Source organism: Danio rerio, chromosome 5 (genome assembly GCF_052040795.2).
Source record: "Danio rerio strain M-AB ecotype USA chromosome 5, GRCz13ab, whole genome shotgun sequence".
Classification (NCBI taxonomy): domain Eukaryota; kingdom Metazoa; phylum Chordata; class Actinopteri; order Cypriniformes; family Danionidae; genus Danio; species Danio rerio.
In genome coordinates, this window is record NC_141025.1 from 64,748,649 (window position 1) to 64,771,665 (window position 23,017).

Here is a 23,017-nt window from a genome sequence, read left to right on the forward strand (position 1 = left end):
ATAACGATCCTCCGACTGTGTGTGTGCAATCAGCGGAATCCGGAACAGGTGCATGTGAGCGCTCTTAGTGTGTAACTTTATTGTACGAATTTAATCATAATAAACAAGTAAATATCTGTGAAATAGCAGTGTTTTTCTGTAAACATTTTAATGAAAATATCTGTGGGTTTATTATGTTTTGCACTATTTCAACACAGAAATTTTACTGTAATTTTATGGTTTTCGTTTGGCAGGCATAGATGCCAGTCATTTGACCTTTTTTTTTACGATCTTTTTTATTTATATATTTATTTTAATTACAATTTATTTCTTTAATTTTACGTAATTTTAAATTGTACTTCAAAAAAACTGGAATAAACTGTGTAAATAAAACAGAGATTTTATTGTATAAAACAGACAAATTGCTGTAATTTGTTATTATTTATATAGTACATAAAATAACAGTCAAGCTGTTAATTTACAGATATTGTTTGTAATTTTTACAAACTTTTGAATATAATTTAATATAACAGAAAAAAATACTGTATGAATAATAATGTAATTTCCCTGTATAAACAACACAAATGTCAGTAATTTGTCTTTAATAATAAAGTACCTAAAATGAAAGTCAAACTGTTCATTTAGAGAGATTATTTGTCATTTTACTAAGTTTTGAATACAATCTGAAATGACAAAAATTTACTGTAAAAAATTTAGAGATTGTTTCTGAATTTTTTATTTTTTATTTTTTTTTACAGTGTGGTCAACAGATAATTGGAATTTATTACTCATTTCTGCTGCAATTTCAGAAGGCAGGGTCAGAATTTGATGTAAACAACATGGATCCATCTTGCTTTGTAAAAGAGGTTCAGTCTGCTGTCTGAAACTATAAATATACTATAACTGTATATATTTTCTTGGCACACTTTGGGCCCAACACACCTATTAGCATTGTTTATGTTAACTAAAATGTGGCGATTAGAATGCTTATTTGAATATTATTTCTTTAAATTTCTTGAAAATATATATTTATTTACTTTAAAACAATATATTTTTATTAATTAATAAAATATTTTTTTGAATAAATGTTCCAACAGATTAGTTAAAGATACTTTAATATAAAGTCAGTTCCTCTTGAATTTCAACATAAAAAAAACATGTAAAAAATACTCAATTGATTGCCTTGATGTCAACATTGGTGTCAATGTCAAAAAATGATTGCAGGACTGTAGATTTAGTTTGATATCAAGGTAGGTTAAATTAATTGTAGTCATACAAAATCATAAAAAAAATTGTCATTAGCAATTGAAGTTTTCAGATGAATAAAAACTAGCATTTTGATATATTTTGACATGATTGTATAGATGTCTTTTTGAGTTCTAGAGCTAAAAAAAATGTTTACCAAGATTTTGGTGTATTTTCACAGCAAAACACAATTGCAATAGGTAAAGGAATGGTGATTTCAGGCTACAAATATATTTTTAAAAAATTTCCTGCAATATCCTGGAGGGACTGTAAAGTGTGTACAGATGTCTATATATATATATATATATATATATATATATATATATATATATATATATATTGTATTTGTTAACCTATTGTTTAATTTACAGGCTGTGAAGTAAAAACAAGCTCCCCACACATACATAGCATATAAGCATCCCCTCTTACACAAACATAGCTATTCAACGACTCACAAACATGCCATCATAATGCAAGATTTGTATGAATGCATGTACTGTACACATGCACATGAGTGTGTTTATGTGTGTGTGCGTGTCCAGTACAGCATTGTCTGCCTCAGAAGGAATGGCTGGACTCTGAGTTGGGGGACGTGCTCAGACTGAACAAATCATGGTAATTGTTTTGGGAAGACTGTGAAAGTTAGACCCAAGATGAAGGCAGAGAAGGGAGCTTTCTCTTGGGCATCAGCCACTTCTGCAGCCCATCTCCTCTTCAGTCTTACTGTTCTCATTCACTCAGGTAAGAGGAACAATTCTAAGTTTTTCCTAATTCAAAATTCCAATCTGTTTGCCCCGACAAAGAGCTTTAGACATGCACTGGCTGGTGGTTGAGTTTCTTATTTTCATATTGTCTGTTCATTGTCATATTGTCTGTTCTTCATTTGTCATATGTCAAGTTCTAAGGAGGCTGTTATGAGTAGAAACATAGGAAATAACTATGCCATATTACAGTACATGTTAATATGGAATAATATGGAACTTTTTACGTGCCTCATTTAAGTTGTGAACTCCATAGCATAGAATAGGCATATATTTTTAGAGCTTTTCTGATTTTCTGATAAATCATTAACCTAGCCAACATTTTCCGATCTTCAACTAGCATTCTAGGAAGTTTGATTCAGCGTCATGATCAAACTTGCAGTAATGTTATTAGAGTGTTTCGTGTTTACATTATGTTTTACATTCTGTATTTTTCCTTCTAAATGTTTTAACTTTTATATGTCTGTAAACAGGTTTTAATATTTTAAATGTTCCTTGTTTTAAAATGTTTAGAGAACATACAGAAATTAAGTTATGCTAATGAGGATAGCAACCATTCTTACAAGATAATTCAGTAGCTTGTGTTAGCGACTATATTTTTCCACAATACTTTTTAATTGAATATCTAATTTTCTGTTGTTTGATCATTTAAAATCCAACAGAATTCTAAATAAATGGCAGATGGTTTAATATTTGGTCATAGAATGCAACGGCAGTAATGTATTTTAAGTCACAAAATGTATTAAACAGTTTGGAATATTGCAATAGGACTCCCAAATGAATTAATGAATGAATAAATGGTTCAACTATTGCTTTGGTGTTGTAAAAATGTAAAAATGAAAGAGAACACTTACTTTATGTTGTATTAAAAAATATCTTCCTGCCTAAATTCTTTAGTTGAATCAAATAAACTTTTCTATTCGTCTTTACTTAAATCAATCAGACAAAATGTTATGTTAAACTTTGTATAGCTAAAAAGTTGATCAAATCAGCATCAAATCAGTTGATACTTGAATTACTTAATAAAGTTTATTAAAGTAACATAAAAGCATTAGTTGTCACGACTTTCTGTCGTATAAGCTTTTTTTTACAGTGTACTTATTCTGACCTGTAAGTATTAAACACATTCAAGAATGAGTAATCATAATTGTATTAGATTTTAAAATATTAAAAAAACAAAGTCATCTCAACTTACATCATTAAAACTCATTAAAATATTAACCTTTGTATAACTAAAAAAATATTTTGCTACTTGCTTGATTTGCTTACTAAAATAAGTTACTAAAATAAGTTAAGGCAACATATATATATAAGTTGTAGAGGTTTGAAAGATAGCAGCAAAGCAAAAAGACTGAAATATTACTTTGGTGCTGCACTTTGATTCTTTTCAAGAGTTCACACTTACAGTAGCTGATGATTGATTATAAAGCTTGTTTGCCATGCTGTCCTGGAAGAAATAAGAAAAGAAGGAAGGAGTAGGGGTGGAAGGGGGCATTCTTCAAAATGAGGATGGCTGTCATATGGTACTTAGGGTATTTACTGTATAGTGGCTTAGGAATCATCTGATTGGTGAATCATAAATTGAATAATGCGGGGCCGGCTGCAAGCAATCATAAGCATGTAATCCTCTCGAAATTAGTTTATAAAAAACTTCACAAATTGAGTTTAAATTGAGTATTGAGCCTTAATTTTTTTAACATGTCACCCAATGTTTTTGTTGTAAATGTGCCTGACAAGATTTATACTGAATTGCATTGTAATGTGTGTCTTCTGTAAATTGTTGTAAAAATCTACAGTATTAAGCCATTAATAGCGGAAAAAAGAATGTGTGGTGATGAAACCCCTTTTGTTTTCATAACTGTAGTAATTTAGTGTATAAATTGGGCGTAATAATGTGTATAATATCTACCCAGCAGTGTCCAATATTATCAACACAAAATGTTACAAGAAAGACAAAGATGCATAGACTTACACTCTACTTCATATTCATATTCACCACATCATGAAAGCCAATGCCATCCTCACATAGTTTAGAAGCTGTGTTGTGTTGTACAATCAGCCAATGTTGTCATCAACAGAGCCACAGGAGCCCCGTGTGTCACTTTTCATCTAATCACACTGATTGTTTGTTGCTCTGTGGCATCTTTTCATGCCAGGAAATTGGGCCAAACAATTCAAGCTTTTGTGCTCGTCTCTGGCAGGCCTTTCGCACTGTAAGCAGTTACCAGGGAATTGGGCTTTATTCTGCTGCTTATCAGACAAACACAGAGACAATCTTTCATTTCGTGACCCTAAGAATATTTACAGAGCAAAAGAAAGAATAAATCTCTGAAGTTTTGGCATTTGTTGATATTACTAGCAAGGGTAAAAATAGTTTTGTACATTAATATAATGTTAGAAACAGAAAAAATCTAAAAATACAGAATTTTTTAATATGCATATCTGTAAATGAGGGTAAAGTTTCTGTATTTATTTAAACAAAAAATTGACTTTTTTTAGTTTGACTGCACTTTATACTGTAGATGCATTTTGTTGTGCCATTGCATTGTATTGTTTTTACCCTTTCACAAAATTTCTGTATGTCTGCCAGACAAAGCAGTCTATGCCTTTTACTGGATTATAAGATAAACCTGTAACATAGTCAGAGGTGGAACGAGTACTGAAAATCATACTTCGGTAAAAGTACTATTATTTACCTAAAAATGTGGTGCAAGTAGAGTAAAAGTACCTGTTGTAATTTTTTAAAGTATTAGTAACAAGTAGACCTTTTAAAAGTACCCAAGAAAAGTAAGTAGTGAATATTAGGCTGTAAAAAACATGTATTTACATGTAGTTTGTGGATGTGTGTAAACGTAACATTCTATAGTGGATTTAGTTATTGCCCAGCAGGTACACATCGTGATAAGACATTAATAATAGGTTAGATTTAGGTTGTAACGTCAGGTGACCAAAATTCTATATCTAGCCAGTGTCTAAGGACAACGTTTTTTTGATCTCCAATAATAACGTCAATTGACATGGATATTTGGTTTATTTTAGGTTATGTTAGAAAGTGTTTGAAATCCAATGTTAAACCAACATTTTACATCAACATCATATTGACGTCAAATACTGACATTTATTCATCAGGTATGGCAACCAAAATCCAACATCCGATAGACGTTATGTTGATAACGTCCATACAATGTCAAGCTGTAACATCATTAGATGTTGATATTTGGTTGATTTTAGGTTGGACAATGGACATTGATGTTGGCCTGACGTTGACTTCGGACGTCAACCCGATTGGCATTTCCAAACAAAATGCAACATGCCCATAACGTTGGGGTACAACATCAATCTGACATCATGTTGACATTTTGTGCCTGCTGGGTGTTTGAGGCCATTTCGGTCATTATACAGTAAACATCCATCATCTTCTCATCAGTGACATGCATGTGAACAGTCAATGTGGGAATGTGGGAGCTGGGTCAATAGATGTAAAGATTTTGGGCATCTAAGGCTTCCAAACAGTTTGCGGCAATTATAAATCGCCCATGTCTTAAGGTAGTTCATTACGATGCAATTTACCTTCTATGTGTGATTTGATTGGACCGGAATAAAGAGGACTGATTTTTTTAATCCCCATAGACAGGAAAAAATAAAGTAGTGACTGCAGGTTGAAGGAAAGTAGTGGAGTAAAAGTACAGACACGGCACTAAAATGTTTTCAAGGGAAAGTAAAAGTTCACATTTAAAAAAAAAAAAAACTTACAAAATTACAATTTCTGAGAAAAACTACTCAATTACAGTAGCGTGAGTATTTGTAACAAGTTACTTTACACCATTGTTAAAAAAGCCTGCACTTTAGTCGAAATCCCTTATCTAGCCCCTTTAGTGAAATGATCCAGAGATAAAAATTACTTTAATTTCCTTAATTCAGTATTCTGATGTTGATTTTTAACAGCTGAAAATGAACCTACCCTTTTTGCTGTACTGTAAATTTCACCAATTAGCAGCAATCTAAGTGCACCAGATGAGATCTTCAGCTCTGGGCACATCCATGTGTAAACTTTAAGTAATCCACATAAGTTTAAAATGTATTCGTTGTTTTTCTATGTATTTTACAGTTTCCAAGATTTGTGGAATTGTAGTGTGCAAACCTATGGATTATTCTGTTTTGTTTTCTCTGATTTGCATATAGTTTTTTTTTTTTTTTTTAATCAAACTAATGTAATTAAATGTAGTGATTCACTCCCAGATTCACAAATAAATCAGATTCAAAAATAAAAAAGGTCTGTAGCTTCTGAAAAAAATAATCCCGAATTATTATTTAGAAATGTCATAAATGTACACATCTAATTGGTATCAGTCATACTTTATGTAACTGTGTCATTTATAAGGCACTTTAATTTCAAAAGTCCCACAGTGCACTTATTACAGTTTCATTCCTCCTGGAGGAGCCTGAGGTGAAGTGCCTTTCTCAAAAGCGTAATTACATGGGTCACTGCTTGAATGAATCGAACCATCAGCCATTTGATTATGAGCCATGAGGATAATTACCTATTTCACAGCTTCTACACCACATGACTATTGTCTTAGTGCAGGAAAGTTTGTTTTGTTTAACACTTGTGTTTTTATTATTATTATTATTATTATTATTATTATTATTATTATTATTATTATTATTTAACTAAAATATGCACTAACTACATAAAAAGTTACTCAAATATTTAAGCATATTTCATACATTAATGCATACAATATTCTACACTCAAACTTTTATGCTGCATAGCATATGCACTGAACTCCATTCACACAATGTACTTTTTGTGTTTAAATAAATCACTTATACTATGTTTTGTCTATTAATTTACAATTTAAAAAAAAAGAATTGGTATGTGTAATTTTTAAAATAGTTAGGTGTTAGACCTCATTCAGTACCTGTGATCATGAGACCTTCTCCACAAACAAGGAGAGGGAGAAAATCACAAGACTTTGTCTTAGAAAAATAATTCCAGAAATTTTATTTTGCATGATATGCTCATCAAATCCAAAACATATACTTAGGAGAAGTGTGGTTTTTGATCTATTATTTTTTTGTATTAGTCGGTATATACCATTTACCACCTTATGATACTGTCCCAGCTGATGTATCACGATGCCAAGTAGTATTGCAATACTTTAATTCATAACTCAAATTATAAAGAAATTTGTCAGAAATACTATATTTTACATTATAGTAGGCCTACCTGAATTTAGTTCTTAATTCCCTTATTATTGAAAAAGGTATTGCTAGTACTTCACTTCACCTAAAATGTATTCCTCTTTTTGTTTATTTTGTAGGTAACTGACCAATAAAAATACATTAAAATAAAGATACAAATTATACCATAACTGAAATTTGTCACAGGAAGAGCATTTTTCTATCAAAATTAGGCTATAAAAAGTGGTCAAAAATTGTTTTAATATTTCCTGTTGCTATTTTAAGTTTTTCATCTTTTGTTTTTACAACAATCTAAAATAATTCAAAATGTCACTTTGTGAGTCGTTCTTTTTTTAAGGAATTGGCTCCACAGACTATAACAGGGTATATGCAGGAATCCTAAAGGTAATTTCAATACCTTTTTAAGAATCTTAAAAGACCTTCTCAAAATATTTTAAGCCTCATCGCCACTTTAAGTTCTAATCAGTATCAAACCTTTAACTTAATACACAGTAGTTAAATAAATCAATGGAGCACAACCATGCAACATAACTCTGATAAGCTCAGAAAAAAACAAACCTTGAAGGAATAAATTACATGGTTGTTTTCAGCGACGTTTTTCCATTTTGACGTCTGTTTCGTTTTGCGGCTTCGCTGCATGTGGATATAATGACATCACTATCCCGGAAATACGTGACATCATCGAAACAGAGGAGCTTGGCCGGACGCACCCAGGCCCAAACCAATCACATGGATTGACACCCTGCCTTAAAATAAAATGGTCTATTGTTTGTATTAGTGTGAGCATTTTAGTGACTTTTCCCTATCAGTTGTAGATAGACCATTAATGATGATACTACCATTAACAAATTACAGTGGCACTACAGTGGTTACTGGTTTTTAGCTTTCTTCAAAATATATATTTTTAGTGTGCAACAGAATAAGGAAACTTAAAAAGATTTAGAACCACTAGAGTCTAAGTTAATAGTAGGAAAAATTCCATTTTTGATTGAACTATGCTTTTCACACCATTATGTTCTTTAATTTACACAAGTGTCAATAGATTACCAGTGTATTTTTGCGCTATATACAAATTTGACCCCACATTTTTGATGAGATGTTCATGTGATGGCTACATGTGGTGCAGTGGGAAGCACGTTCATCTCACAGTAAGAAAGTTGCTGGTTCGAGCCTTGGCTGGGACAGTTGGCGTTTCTGTGTGGAGTTTGCATGTTCTCCCCGTGTTCGCGTGGGTTGCCTCCAGGCGCTCTGGAAGGGCATAAAACATATGCTGGATAAGCTGACGGTTCATTCATTCTGTGGCAACCCCAGATTAATAAAGGGACTAAGCCAAAAAGAAAATGAATGAATGAATGAATGTTTATGTGATGAAATGCTTGTGTCCCAGCATTTGTTCAGGGGGTGAACATCACCAGTCTGGAGACTCTGATCAGAGGCACCGTGGGTGGAGAAGCTCTGCTCTCTGTCCGCTACTCAAGCACCAGTCAGGACTCTCCTGTGATCAAATGGCAGCTGAAGAGGGACAAACCTGTCACAGTGGTCCAGTCCATCGGCACAGAGATCATCGGTAACCTGCGTCCAGAATACAGAGACCGGATCTTGGTGTTTGAAAACGGGACACTGCTGCTCCACAACCTCAGGCTCTCTGATGAGGGCACTTACGAAGTCGAGATCTCCATCACAGATGACACCTTCACTGGAGAGCGCAACATCAATCTCACTGTGGATGGTGAGACTGAAGTGTTTTTTTTTTAATTGACATTTTTGAAATTGAAATTTTTAAAAGAAAAACAGACATTGTAGATTATCTTTCAGATGTTGTCATCTTATGATTAGTAAGGGTGAATTTATTTAATTAAAATAAAGCAAAAGTAAAAGTATTAATGATAACAATATTGATAGGTCAATGTGTTTTCCAATTGTAATTAATCGGGAAAGGATTAATGGTGGCTCAGTGGTTAGCACTGTGGCCTCACAGCAAGAACTGGTTCGAGTCCCGGCTGACCCAGTTGGCATTTCTGTGTGGTGTTTGCATGTTCTCCATGTGTTGGTGTGAGTTTGCCTCCTAGTGCTGCGGTTTCACCCACAGTCCAAAGACATGCGGTATAGGTGAATTGAATAAACTAAATTGTCCATATTGTATAAGTGCGTGTGTGAATGAATGAGTATTAGTGTTCCCTGTACTATGTTGTGACAGGAAGAGCATCCGCTCAGTAAAACATATGCTGGAATAGTTGATTCCACTGTGGTGACTCCTGATAAATAAGAGACTACGCTGAAAATTAATGAATGAATGAAGTAAGGACAAATATTTTAAACAATACTTTTTGATCAATTTTAAATCCAATTTAACAATTAAAACTTATAACCACATAAAAAATATTTGGTTCTTGAGCAGTTCCCTTGGGCGGTTATGGATATTTCACTGTTACTGTATAAATAATCTGTTAACTGAAAGTTCTGCTAACTGAAAAACCCTGAAAAGTCCTTTAAAGCTTCTTAAAGTTTCTCTACCCTTTTTTAAGCGTAAAATTGCCCCATATACCCTCATTCACTATTCCCTACATTAGTTCCTACAGAAGATAATATAGTCCATATAAAGGAGTGAATGAAAACGAGACAGTGAATTTGAGTACTGGAATGGAGGCTGTTTTGTTTGTGCTTTCTTGGTTGATATACTCTATCCGTCAAAAGGATTTATACTTTCAACTTCTTAGTTAGACTATATGAAAGTTATTAAACACTTAACAGACACTATTAATAATGAAACAAATAACTTTGATTTTTGTCATGTATACAAACTTCAATAAACAATTATGTAATTATTTATTTAGACACAAGTAGGATTTCGCTGTGGTTGCCATCTTGTTTTCAAGACATTGAAATTCCTTCTGAATGCGAACACTTTTAACAATCTATTTTAGCAATCTAAGTCTTAAGCACATGGCACAAAAGCCGAATGTCTGAATTTACTTTTGATATTTTAAAGACCGAAAAATATGCTCTGCGCCTGGCGCATAATCTAACAGGGTTGTGCTTATTCTCTTACAAATTATATGTGTGTTTTGAGTGTAGTGTGCATAAAACCAATCAGAGTCTTATTTCATTCTCTTTAAGAGACAGTTGTGTTGCGCCATGGCACATTTGTTATTTACATGGCGGACTTTGTAAGTGAAAAAACTGAACGCTTCACTAGAGAGAAAACAGGTCATCTGCAGTGCAAGGATAAAGAATGAGCCTCCTCCATTCAACCTCTTTCTCTTTACTTTACTTTCAAACTTTACTTTGCTCCTTTACTTTCATGGATAAGGAAACAGTGTTGTACTCCACTGAAGACTTCAATTAGCCTACATATTTACTTTTATTTGCTAAGCGCAAAGATTTGTTTCAAAACTATTTCTAAATTTGGTTCTAATTTCCAGTAAATGAGTAAATGAACAATAATAACAAAGTATGGTCAAAAAATAGTATTAAGTAATGTGTAAGCGGTTGGACCCGCATAATTGCATAACTAACACATCCTGCTCTGGACTTTAGACCTGCTTTCAGTTGGTCAATGACGCAGATTTAAAAGCAACACGTCAACGATGCCCCTCAACACACCTCCTTTTTAGACCAGCACACCCATGAGTCTACAAAGTGGTGCAAATAGATTTGCTATTTAAACAAAATGGTGGAACATGTGAAAATGAGAGTTGCATTCGTGGACAATGTAGCTTAGCAATGTTTTTTTTTTTCTGCATAAATGTATTAATTAAAAATAAGGTCTTTAAAATAAGTTAAATTAATGCAGGACTGGAGTTTTTACTTCTGGAACTCAACTGTTGCACTGACACTCCACACTGAAATTACCAGGCTGCAGTTCTCTGAAACATAAACCCTGCCTACTTTAATTTGATTGGCCATCACAATCATTTTGTGAATAAAAAACACTGTTAGAGGGCTGATGCGGAACAAGCTACCTTTTAAATCTTTTTGTCATTTCACAGCAGAGCGTTTCTTAATAGAGTTGAACAGAGCAGTGCAAAAGTTTCAAACATTGTAGGTAAAGCAGGGACTTTTCAGTATCCTTTCATCACATTAAAACATTGACCGGTGTAGATATTTCAGAATCATTATCATGCCATTAAATCATGTTAATAAAATTCTTTCTGACACTTTGACAGAGCCTATCTCTAAACCACACGTCTATATGTTGGCCTCCACTGTTCTGGAACTGACGGAGAACTTCACGTTAAACTGCACTCATGACACAGGGACAAAGGCCATCTACAGCTGGGCAAAAGGTGGCCATCCATTGCTAAATGAGACGCGTCTGCTGCTGTCTTCAGATCAGAAGGTGCTAACCATCACACGTGTACAGATGTCAGATGATGACGTCTACAGCTGTATGGTGGAGAACCCAATTAGTAGCATGAGAAGTCCAGCAATCAGACTCACCGTTTACAGTAAGAATAAGTCATTTTAACTATCATTATTATAATTATTTTTTTTATTAATAGTAGTAGTAGCAGTAGTATTTAGTGCAACTCAAGCTTCTGGAAATTATGTGGTGACATTTTTGGAAAGAATTATATTAAATTGCTACTTGCTTCTAACATGACTTCTAACATGAGGGCAAATTTGCATAAGAGTGCAATTCCAAAACTGCGCCAGTAAGGTAGAAATTTCTGCAGATGATAAATGTGCATATTTAAGAAGAAAGACATAACATCTAGGGTGAAGCAGTGGCGCAGTAGGTAGTGCTATCGCCTCACAGCAAGAAGGTCGCTGGGTCGCTGGTTCGAGCCTCAGCTTAGTTGGCGTTTCTGTGTAGAGTTTGCATGTTCTTCCTGTGTTCGCGTGGGTTTCCTCCGAGTGCTCCAGTTTCCCACACAGTCCAAAGACATGCTGTACATGTTAATTGGGTAGGCTAAATTGTCCGTACTGTATGTGTGTGTGAATGTTTCCCAGAGATGGGTTGCGGCTGGAAGGGCATCCACTGCGTAAAAACTTGCTGGATAAGTTGGCGGTTCATTCTGCTGTGGTGACCCCAGATTAATAAAGGGACTAAGCTGATGAGAAAATGACATAACATTTAATTTTCATATTGGAAAATACAATAACTGTACAAACTAAGGCACACAGAATTTACTATGATCTATTATGTTGATTTTGTTTGTGATTTAACAGTTCAGGCACAAGTAGAACACATCGTATGCTGTCGGAGGAAAATAAAATTGTGCTGGGATTACGTTACTCACCCTACACTCTCAGAAAAAAATGGTACAATGTTGTACCAAAGAAGATACAAACCCTTGTCACTGGGGCAGTACCTTTTTATGAAACAGAATTGTACCTTAGGACAAAGAAACAAATTTATATCATAGCAGTTTGTACCTTCAAACACATGATTTGTACCATGGGGAAAAAAAAGTACCTTTGGTTTTTAAACCTGCAGATACTATATTGTACCTTCATCAAAGATACAAATCTGATCCATAATGGTACCGCCACAGTGATAAGACACTTTGAACCTAACAGTGTCAAAATGCCTTATATGTTTAGTTTACAATACTTATAGTTTTTGTTTTACAACTTGTTTTGTATTATAGAACTTAATAATTTATGTTTATGAGTTTTTTTTAAACATGATTAAAAATTATGATTCTTGTTTTAATATGGAAATTATTCATGAAGTCACTTTGCCTTTCCAGTCATATTTATTTTCATAGGTGCTGTAATAAAGGACTTGTCCAACACTATTAATGAGAATAATTGTGTACTTTCATTTCAAGAGGTATTTTCTGTACCATACAACCTTTACAAGGGTGCAAAACTGTTCCTTAGGAAACATTATTTGTACCACGGTGTACCTCTTTTTTCTGAGAGTGTAGTTGTTTGTTCTATGTTGTATATTCATTCCTGAAGCAAATCATAAATTACATATTTGACATACACTCCATACACTTACTGTTCTCTGCAGTGCCTCCTCCTGGCAACACCAACTGCCTCCGTTTCAAGCACAACATATAAAACATGCTTTTTAGGCATTAAATAATGATGCAAATCCTGGTAATTTCAGGAGCACAATGTTTATTGGTAACCCGCATAGTGTGATTGATTTAAACAACCTTCTCTCTTAAAATTTGAAACTACTGTAAATGAATAATTAGTAAAGGTCAGGTGCAATAATTGCTGTGTCCATGCCTTTTCATAGTTATTCTTCGTTCTGTGTGTTTAGTGGTAACACTTTATGTTGATGGTCCTTATTGCACATTTTGTTGACTAAAAGTTGCATTGCAACTACATGTCAGTTACTTCTCAGTTGAGTATTAGTAGACTGTATGCTTAATATCTGTTGATACTGCTCCGTCAATAATTGGCTATAAGAAACTTTGCAAGAACATGTCAACATACATTATTCCCTACCTAAACCTTAACCCCAACCTAACATTCTACTCATAATCTATTGAGAATTAGTTGGCATGTAGAGATACATGTAGAAGATGTAACTTAAATTCAATAAAATGCGTTAAAGGGACCATCAAAATAAAGTGTTAGTTAAATTTTTAGGAAAAGCATTTCAAGTTTTAAAGTTTTCAATCTACTGTTGATATTTGGATTAGACATAATACCACTTAAAAGCAATTGTAAATATCTAGATAAGAACTGTTACTAGAAATAATTACAAAAAATGCTGTATAAATAATAATTACTATTTCTTGAACAGGGGTGGGCAAACTTTGTCCTGAGGGCTGGTGTCCTGCACAGTTTAGCTTTAACTCTAATCAAACACACCTGCTAGATTTTCCTGATTAGCATGTTCAGGTGTTTTTTATTAGTGTTGGAGCTAAACTGTGCAGGACCCCGGCCCTCCAGGACCAAGTTTGCCCTCCCCTGTTCTAGAACCTAATGAATAACTAGGCCTATTCAAAATGTACTTTTCACAATTGAAATGCAAACTAGACAAAACTGTATGATTTATATCTCAATGACAGTTCAAATGCACAAAGAAAAGTCAGTAAAAGTCAAATGCACTAAAATTTGTTACTATAGTTAACAATAGAATAGTTCTATTGAGTATTGAAATGCACTATAAAAAGGCTCATGTAATAAAAGAGTGCAAGTACACTTTTTGGTTTTGGCTAAATAATGAACAAAGTAAAGAAGTTAGACAAGCCACATTTTTTTCCAACAACACACAAGCCTCTCCTACAAATGAGCACTGAAAGCATGACTGCCGGATCCATGGTTTCTTTGCATTATTGCCAAAAGTGTCAGGAGTAAAAATGTTACTATTTACCCCACCTGATGGGTAAGCTGTAACAGACAGAGGTTGTAACACATGCTTTAAAAGGCAGCTCATTTAAATTCAGTTTACTTTAAATAGTGTCCTTCCTCAAATTTATTTATCTATTGGATAAACACATTTTGATTTATTTGCATTATTATACATTATTATACAATGCATTTATTTGCATTATTAGCAATAAAATATTTTTTATTAAAATATTTTCTATTAAAAAACATTTAATAAAAATAAAAATAGTTACTAGTAGCTTGTACATACACTTAAAGTCAGAATTATTAGCCCCCCTGTTTATTTTTCCCCCACTTTCTGTTTAACAGAGAGCAGATTTTTTTTCAACACATTTCTAAACATAATAGTTTTAATAACTCATTTCTAATAACTGATTTATTTTATCTTTGCCATAATGATAGTAAATAATATTTGACTAGATATTTTTAAGGTACTTCTATACAGCTTAAAGTGACATTTAAAGGCTTAACTGGGTTAATTAGTTTAACTAGACAGTTTAAGGTAATTAGACAAGTTATTGTATTCAATGGTTTGTTCTGTAGACTATCGAGAACAAATATAAAGAGGATAATAAATTTGTCCTTAAAATGGTGTTTAAAAATTTTAAAAATGTTTTTATTCTAGCTGAAATAAAACAAATAAGACTTTTTCCAGAAGAAAAAAATATTATCAGACATACTGTGAAAATTTCCTTATTCTGTTAAACATAATTTGGTAAATATTTAAAAAAGAAAAAACAATCTAAGGGGAGCTAATTATTCTGACTTCAACTGTAAATATTAAGATGCTTCATAGATTAAATGTTAAAAAAGCTTCCAATATATTTTGCTTAAAAGCATGAAATATCCTTAAAACAGCATTTTTTCCTAAAAAAAAGATTGGTCACACTTTATTTTGATAGTCCGTCTGTTGAATTTAAGTTCCATTGCATCTACATGCCAAATAATTCTCATTAGATTATAAGTAGACTGTTAGATTGGGGTTGGGGTTAGGTTTAGGGTACTTGTTTCTTATAGTCAGTTAAACGTCTGTTGAAGGATCAGTATCAACAGATATTAAGTAGACATTCAACTAATACTCAAATGGACCATCAAAATAAAGTATTACCAACAGATTTATTGCAACTTAATAATGGTCGTTAAATATGGTACGTTTGCTGTACAAATAACTTTATTTTGTTATTACTTATATCGTTGATTCAGAATGGTCAAATAATTCTAATTATTAGTTTAGCCAGAATCATTTAGCTCTAACTAATAATCTGCCCCAAAAACATAATCGTGTTTGAAGCTAAAAAACATCCGCAAAATAAATGTATGAGTTTTGCAAAAATGCTGGTAAAGGCATACTTTTTCAATGGGCTTGGTAAGCGTTTTTCCTGTGCAACTTTTTAATAACTAAAATGGCTTATAATGTCATTATGTTTGCAGAAAGGAGCTCCCTTTATATCATACTGTCTACAGTGGGCATCTTCCTCCTCATCACCCTTGTAACTGTGTGTGCTTGCTGGAAACCAACAAAAAAGTATGAATTTTTTTTTTTTTACCCCTCATCTATCCTTAAAGTAACCCTATTTGTGTGGATAAACATTCATATACATTTATTAACAGATCAAAAAGACAGAAGTCCAAATCTATACCAAGAACTATTCCACCAAACCACCACATTAGGTACCATGATGTCAAGCCAGAGGGTATGTAATATATAATTCTGTTGTTACTTCATTTTACATTGATACTGTCTACATTGAATATTTTAATTTAAATTTTACACTAAACTGCCACTTTAGAAGGTACACCTTACTAGTACTGGGTTAGACCCCCTTTTGCCCTTAGAAGTGCCTTAATCCTTTGTGGCATAGATTTAATAAGCTATACTGGAAATATTCCTCATTATGGTTTACCTGTATAATCGTATAAAAGAATTGTATATTGTTTCTATATATATTACAAATGGATTTTATTATAATTCATTATACTTATGTAATTATGTTAATTTTTGTTTCAAGAAGATGCCATCCCCATAATGACTGACCACGAGCGCAGGAATCCTGTATCGCTCTACATTTTAAAGGAAAAGGTATTATGACATCATTATTTAATTGCATCTCTCCCATCACACCGGCTTTCTGTTTAAAAATAGGCTTTTGAGTGGATGAGTGCTCCATTTCCTTAGTGAAGCTGTCTGTGAGTCAGAGAGCAAAGGCCAAACCTGCAACCACATGACTGCTTCACATATTAATATTCATGTTTTACCACATATTCTAATACACAGCAGAACAAACTTTGAGATGATTGTGTTTCTGTGTTATAGTCTTGTTGGCAATGCTTTTGATTACAGCCTGCAATTTTAATAAGTAAACTGAATTTACACAGTAGGAATGTGTAAGTTTCACGGGGCAATATGAAATGTTTGGGCAAAAGTAAAAGTAATAAGGTTACTTTCTTTAGACCCTGTAAATGTTATTGATTTACTATATGAGAAACAATGGGAAAAAAACTGAGTGTAACCAGTAAAAACATGGAACATTTTGAAGCAAAAATTACTATATACCAATAGGCTACAGGATGGGAGAAAAAAACTGAAAAAACTGAGAAAAAAAAAAGTGCAAATTTGTGATCTTTGTTTGGATTCATCGGATCTATTCTCGCTGCTAAAATAGACCAAAACAGTCACTATTTCATCAGAAATATATAATATACTTTAAAAAAGTTTACATAATGTATAAAATATACCAGGATTCCGAAGCGGGAAATTGACTGACATAAAAAGTGACCAATCACAGTCGACCTTGTCTAGATTTGCGTGAAACGTAAGGGCGGGACAAAGGCCTTTCTGCGTTACAGTGGCAGAAAACAACTTAAAAACAAATGTTTTATTGGAATTATTTACTTACTTACTTACTTTTCGGGTGTTTTCACTATGGACTTAGGCCCCGTTTACACTAATGCATTTTTGTTTTAAAACGTATAAGTTTTGCTATGGTTACGCCATCCGTCCACACTACGCCGGAGTTCTCGAGCGCCGAAAACGGAGCGTTTTGAAAACGCAGGAGGGACCGTTTTCATTCCAAAACACTGCTGCTCCATTTCAGTGTGGATGAGGAAAAACGGAGACATCTGAAAACGGAGGCTGGACTGCTGATGGTCCCTATCACATGACCATAACACATGGCTTTAACGCTACCGGAAGACAGTTCTGTAAACAACAACATGGGCACAGAAATGGGAGCGTTGTTTGCACTATTGTCTGTTTTAGGCACCATTGTGCAGTTATTCATTTGTTACGTTTAGTAACAACTCAACCTCGTCGTCTGTCCACAAAAATACCTCTCTTGCTTTCTTTGCTACCATGTTTAATGTTCAACAGGCGTTTGTTGACTAACAATAACCAAATGCCGAGCGAGACGCATACTTTCTGTTTATACTAGAACGCGAATGCTCAGAGTGCACAAATGGTCACGTGATATATGTTTTAGGTGGCGTAGTGTGGACGGAGATGTGTTCAGAGACGCTAGGTGAAACGCTAGTGTGGACGCAGATCGTTTTTGATCTCAAACGCCGTTTTAAAACTAAAACGCACTTGTGTAATTGGGGCCTTATCCAGCACGTTTTTCCGCAGCGGATGCCCTTCCAGCCGCAACCCATCTCTGGGAAAACGTTAGGTTGTTTTTAATATATATATATATATATATATATATATATATATATATATATATATATATATATATATATATATATATGGCACTGTGGTCCAAACTGTAATGAAAGGTATTGATCACAGCCAGATGCCAGGGACTTTAACCCCACATCCCCCTCCCCCACCAGTCATCTGTGGCGAGTCCTCGGATGTCACTTATTGTTATTATGCTGCTATCCCACAGAGACAGATGGCGCAAGTTAAATCTTTTAACTGTCCAATCAGATACAGTTTTTCCAATTCCAAAACACAGGTGATCACCAGACCCATCCCAACCCCCCAATAATTACAAGGTATATATAACATTTATGTGCTTTAAAGTGGTGATGGTTACCCCAAACATGTTATATTGTTCTCTTAGATTATTACTTTAAAAGGTAAGATGTATATTCAGTTTACTTCCTATGTGGTTTGCTGGCAACAATCTATAGTGTTACCGTCTTGCTAATATGAAAGAGCTGTAACTGATGTAGGCGTGTAAAATGCCTCACTTGACATCTCCAGGATTCTCCTCCTGGCGAACCGGCATCAGCATGTGAAACCTGCACCTCCAACAGCAGCAGTCCTCCAAGCTACAGCAGCTCAATACCTCCTCCATCTGACTCACTGGAGCCGCCAGCTCGCTCCTCTCGCCGATACCCTCGCACCTCCACCAAATCCCCACCGCATCACCGCCGCAGGAGAGGACACAGCGAGAGTCCCCCGGCGCCTTCCTCTCCCTATGGCCGGGAGTCCGGTCAAGCCCCTCGATCCCCTGTGTCCTTTAATCCAGCCAGAAAGCCTCAGGATCCCTCTACCCCTCCACAAGATCCCAGAGGCTCCCCAAAAACATAGACTACTGTATATGATGGAAAAAGACAGATGCTGTATAGTCATGCACAGATACTTTTATATTAATGTATGTACATTTGTAAATACACATGAGTCTACGCTCCAAAACTATGCACTAGTAGATGAAAACATATAGTGAATGTTCGGTCGATTTAACATGCTAGGAAATCTTCACTTTCAGAGATGAAATGTGATTGTGTTGGCTTGACAAAGCCTTTTAGCTACACCCAGCAAACCCAGCACAGTCCTTCAATGCATTTTCTGACACAGGTAATCTAAAGCCTAATTTATACTTCTGTGCTGATTGAACACTGTAGCCCCATAGTATATATCACTACAATTGACACTGTTTTGAGCTTAAGTTCTGTTTGCCTTGTTTTCTACAATGTACGATAGCTTGCGATGGATTTTCATATGTTTTTTGTTGATGCTTAAAGTTTAGGTCTCGAACAATCGTAACTAAAAATTAGCAGATCAGATCATGTTTGGAGCTGATTGATACTGAAATTACTAAAACTAAAATGCAGAAATTATTGCTGTTGGTTGAGGTGGGTGGCACGGTTGTGCAGTGGGTGATGTTGCCTCACAGCAAGAAGTTCACTGGTTCGAGTCCCAGCTGGGTCAGTTGGCATTTCTGTGTGGAGTTTGCATCATCTCCCCGTGTTGGCATGGGAGAATTGGGTAAGCTAATTTTGTGTTATTGATAAGTTGGACAGTTGTGCTCTATAAAGTGGCCGGTGACAGCCATGCATGATCACAAAGCCACTCGTGTTTACAGATTGTAAAAATGCAAAATGCAGGATATACAGATTGTAAATATATTCAATAGCCCTATTCACACATACAGACCTTTGCCTGTAATTTTCCGGAAAAGGAAGTTGTAACAATTTTCTGGAATGCTGCAATTTTGCCAGAAAGAGAATGTTTATGTTTAGAACGCGCCGACATAAGACGTCTACTCCAGCCAATCAGAATATTCAGACGCATTCACATTAACGCTTTTTAAGAAAATAAAAGCCTTTGAATATTTTTTCATTGACATTTAGCAATGTACACATTTAGCATACAAATTGGTAAACAAGACAAATTGTCCATAGTTTATGTGTGTATGTACTGGTCCTTAAGGTTGGGGTTTGGGGGTTGAGCATTGGCCTAACAACCCACCTCATAAATATTAGATGTTTCCAAACACCAACATGATGCGGCTAAATATCAACTTTAATATAAACGGCCCTGGGAGTAAGTAAGTTGGTTGAAACAATAGGAATGGCTGACTAAACCATTTGAGGCAAAGGTGAACTGGTCCATGTAATTGTGAAGTGTAGTTTAATTTCTGGGAAGATGCTAATGGCACATAACTACAAATGTCATTAAAAATTTCAGAAGATTTAAACAGGTGCATGGACCCTTTTCTAGAAAGTCCATTTGTGGTTGTAAACACCTTAGAACTGCTACTTTTTTGCAGATTATGTAATTGATGGTTGGGGCTCTGATTCTCCATCTTATTTGGAAATCTTCGACCGTTCATTTCTTCTGTTCAGTTGAAATCAGATGTTCAGTTTATGTCAGAAATGTATATACACCTTGAAAAATATACAAAATGGTAATTATTTTACCATTATTAGAGGGGTCATATAAAATTCATTATTTTTCTTGGTACTGAAATAAATATAAAATATTCAAAATATTCCACATAAAATGGCATTTACATATAGCCCACAGAAGAAACTAATAATACACTAAATCCTAATACTGAGTAGTAAACCTAAATGATTTACAGTTGTGTCTTTTGCTTAGTGATAGTTCACGAGTCCCTTGTTTGTCCTGAACTGTTAAACTGCATGCTGTTCTTCAGAAATCATTTGCTGACCCACAGATTCTATGTTTTTCTCTATTTTCTGTATTAAAACCCTTTCCAAAAATGAATTTTCACTCTGAGGACAACTGATTACAGAAGTGGTTAAACTGAGGTGTGAAAACTCAGTTCTAGGGCCACTGTCCTGAAGAGTTTAACTCTTTAAGATTACAATTTAACACACCAGAAACAGCTATAACCAGAGTTTTACTTGCCATCCGAGAAGTTTCCAGGTGGGTGTGTTTAGCCAAGTTGAAAGGCATGCCAGTGGCCCTGTACTATGATTAGCGGACTAACTTCTTAAGTTTTAAACTAGTTTGCACCAAGTCTGGGTTTTGATACCATTAAGCTAGTGTAACGGAGGCCAGCTAGTAAGTGCTGTGCTGGTAAACCTCACTCCTCTGACCTCTAAAGCTGCTCTTGCGACAGATGCTCGAGGCCATGGTCTTTAGTCTCCTTGTTAGAGCAACCGACTCCCATGCAGAAGGTCGCCGGTTTGATACCAGCTCGGAGCAGGTTGGGATGTGTAGAACCAGTGGGGTTACACTAGCTCAGTTAATACCATGAAAACAAAGAGAGAATCAAATCAAGCTGCCACATGAAAGCCTAAAGATGGTTCAAACTAAACTGAAAATTAACTAGCTCAGCTAATCTAGCTTCATGGTACATGTTGCATCAACTGACCTAGAAGAACAGTTGTCATGTATTCAAACTGCCCTAGTAGGCTATTCAAACTACACTGCAAAAACTGTTGTATAGACCAGGCTTTGTCAAGCGAGCAGTGAAAGTTTGTCTTCTTTTCTTTTTTTATTATATTTTTTTAGGCTTGTTAATATTTTGGTGAATGTAAATGACAAGTAGGGAATGTTAAAATGTTAAATAAAACATTGAAGAAGACCTACTTGGAATCTTTCACATTTCTGATGTTATTTTGTTGCAGTGTTTCTCCTGCTAATAATGTAAGCATTATGTAACAGTGTCTCTCTCACTGAAGTTCATACTGTTCCTGGAAACAGGGGGACAATGGGCATGCTGATTCACACAAAAGACACAGTAGTCTCCTTGTTATTCATGGGCATGGCCGTTGAGAACAAGCATTGTAAAGGGAGCAGGCTGTTCTTCTGTTGATTCAGTTGAAGACTGAAACATAAATAAAAGAACAAAATGCTAATATATTACCCCATGGAAAAACAAAGTCTCTAAAACTGTTTCAGGCATGAAGAAAGTTTTTAAAGCAAAATTGAGTGTTATAACATAACAATGACTATTTCAATTGTAACTTCTAACAAGTTTACCAGTTTTATCTGTTTTAAACATGTTTAGTTTGCAGTCAGGTGTTAAAATAACTTCATTATAGACAAAAATTAAATAATTTATACAAAATATACATTATATTTATAACAAGACATTTCACGTGTGAAATTCTTTCTAAAACTGACCTATTTGATCATATTTGTGTCGCTTCAAACTGTTATGCAGGGAACTAAAACCAGCTGGCTTTCTTTTCCCCATCGAACATACATTCACGAGCACACTAGGCGTGACCAACTCTCTAAATTTATGATTGACGTTATTGTCGACGAATCAAATCTTACCATTGCAAAGCTATAGCCAATAGAATCATAGATAGGCGGGGAGAAACGTGTGTTGATTCCGTTAACGTCATTGACAACGGCGATTTAATTCTGACAGACAGTTGCAGAAGTTATAAATATATAATTAAACGATTTGCAAAACGTATGAGTCGCTGTGCATTAAAACAGACTCATGTAAAAAAAATTGTTCCTGCTCCAAGGATCGATCTTGTCGAAAGTTGAGGATCGAAAATGTCTGAACTTTAGTGACTCCCCCAATGCCAAATGATAGATAACGCTTCAGTCATTCAGTTTTAAACCGAAATGAGTCAAGCTAGGACCGCCAGAGAAAGGGTTTGCCTTTCGATAGTACAGAAGAATCTGTTGAAGGAGAATAAAATGGTAGGTTGTGGAAGCAGGAGACAGGTCAGAGATGTGAAAGTGTTGGCCGAGAGGAACCCCGCTGTGGCGCCTGTGGGTGTTTGGGTCGAGAGCGGAGAAGAGTGTCAGGAGCATCCCGCAGTAAGAACACACACACACACACACACACACACACACAAACTTC

At 34.8% G+C, this 23,017-nt stretch overlaps 2 protein-coding genes across 4 annotated transcripts in view; both read left to right on the forward strand.

Moving 5' to 3' along the window:
* Positions 1-1,811: 1,811 nt before the first annotated feature.
* hepacamb (hepatic and glial cell adhesion molecule b) lies at positions 1,812-21,741 on the forward strand. Of its 2 annotated transcripts, none has more exon segments than NM_001386850.2 (7): positions 1,812-1,965; positions 8,578-8,919; positions 11,357-11,638; positions 15,924-16,017; positions 16,104-16,186; positions 16,502-16,572; positions 18,697-21,741. In NM_001386850.2, coding segments are annotated over 7 exon segments (1,290 nt in total). In that variant the 5' UTR covers positions 1,812-1,877; the 3' UTR covers positions 19,027-21,741.
* A 781-nt stretch (positions 21,742-22,522) lies between these two features.
* Positions 22,523-23,017, forward strand: part of ccdc15 (coiled-coil domain containing 15) — a 29,077-nt gene continuing 28,582 nt past the window's right edge. For both annotated transcript variants that reach the window (XR_015489893.1, NM_001442468.1), the window contains 1 exon segment: positions 22,523-22,974. Coding sequence is in view for 1 of the 2 variants with exons in the window: in NM_001442468.1 (NP_001429397.1) it covers positions 22,777-22,974 (198 nt within the window). In the remaining variant the exon portion in view is untranslated.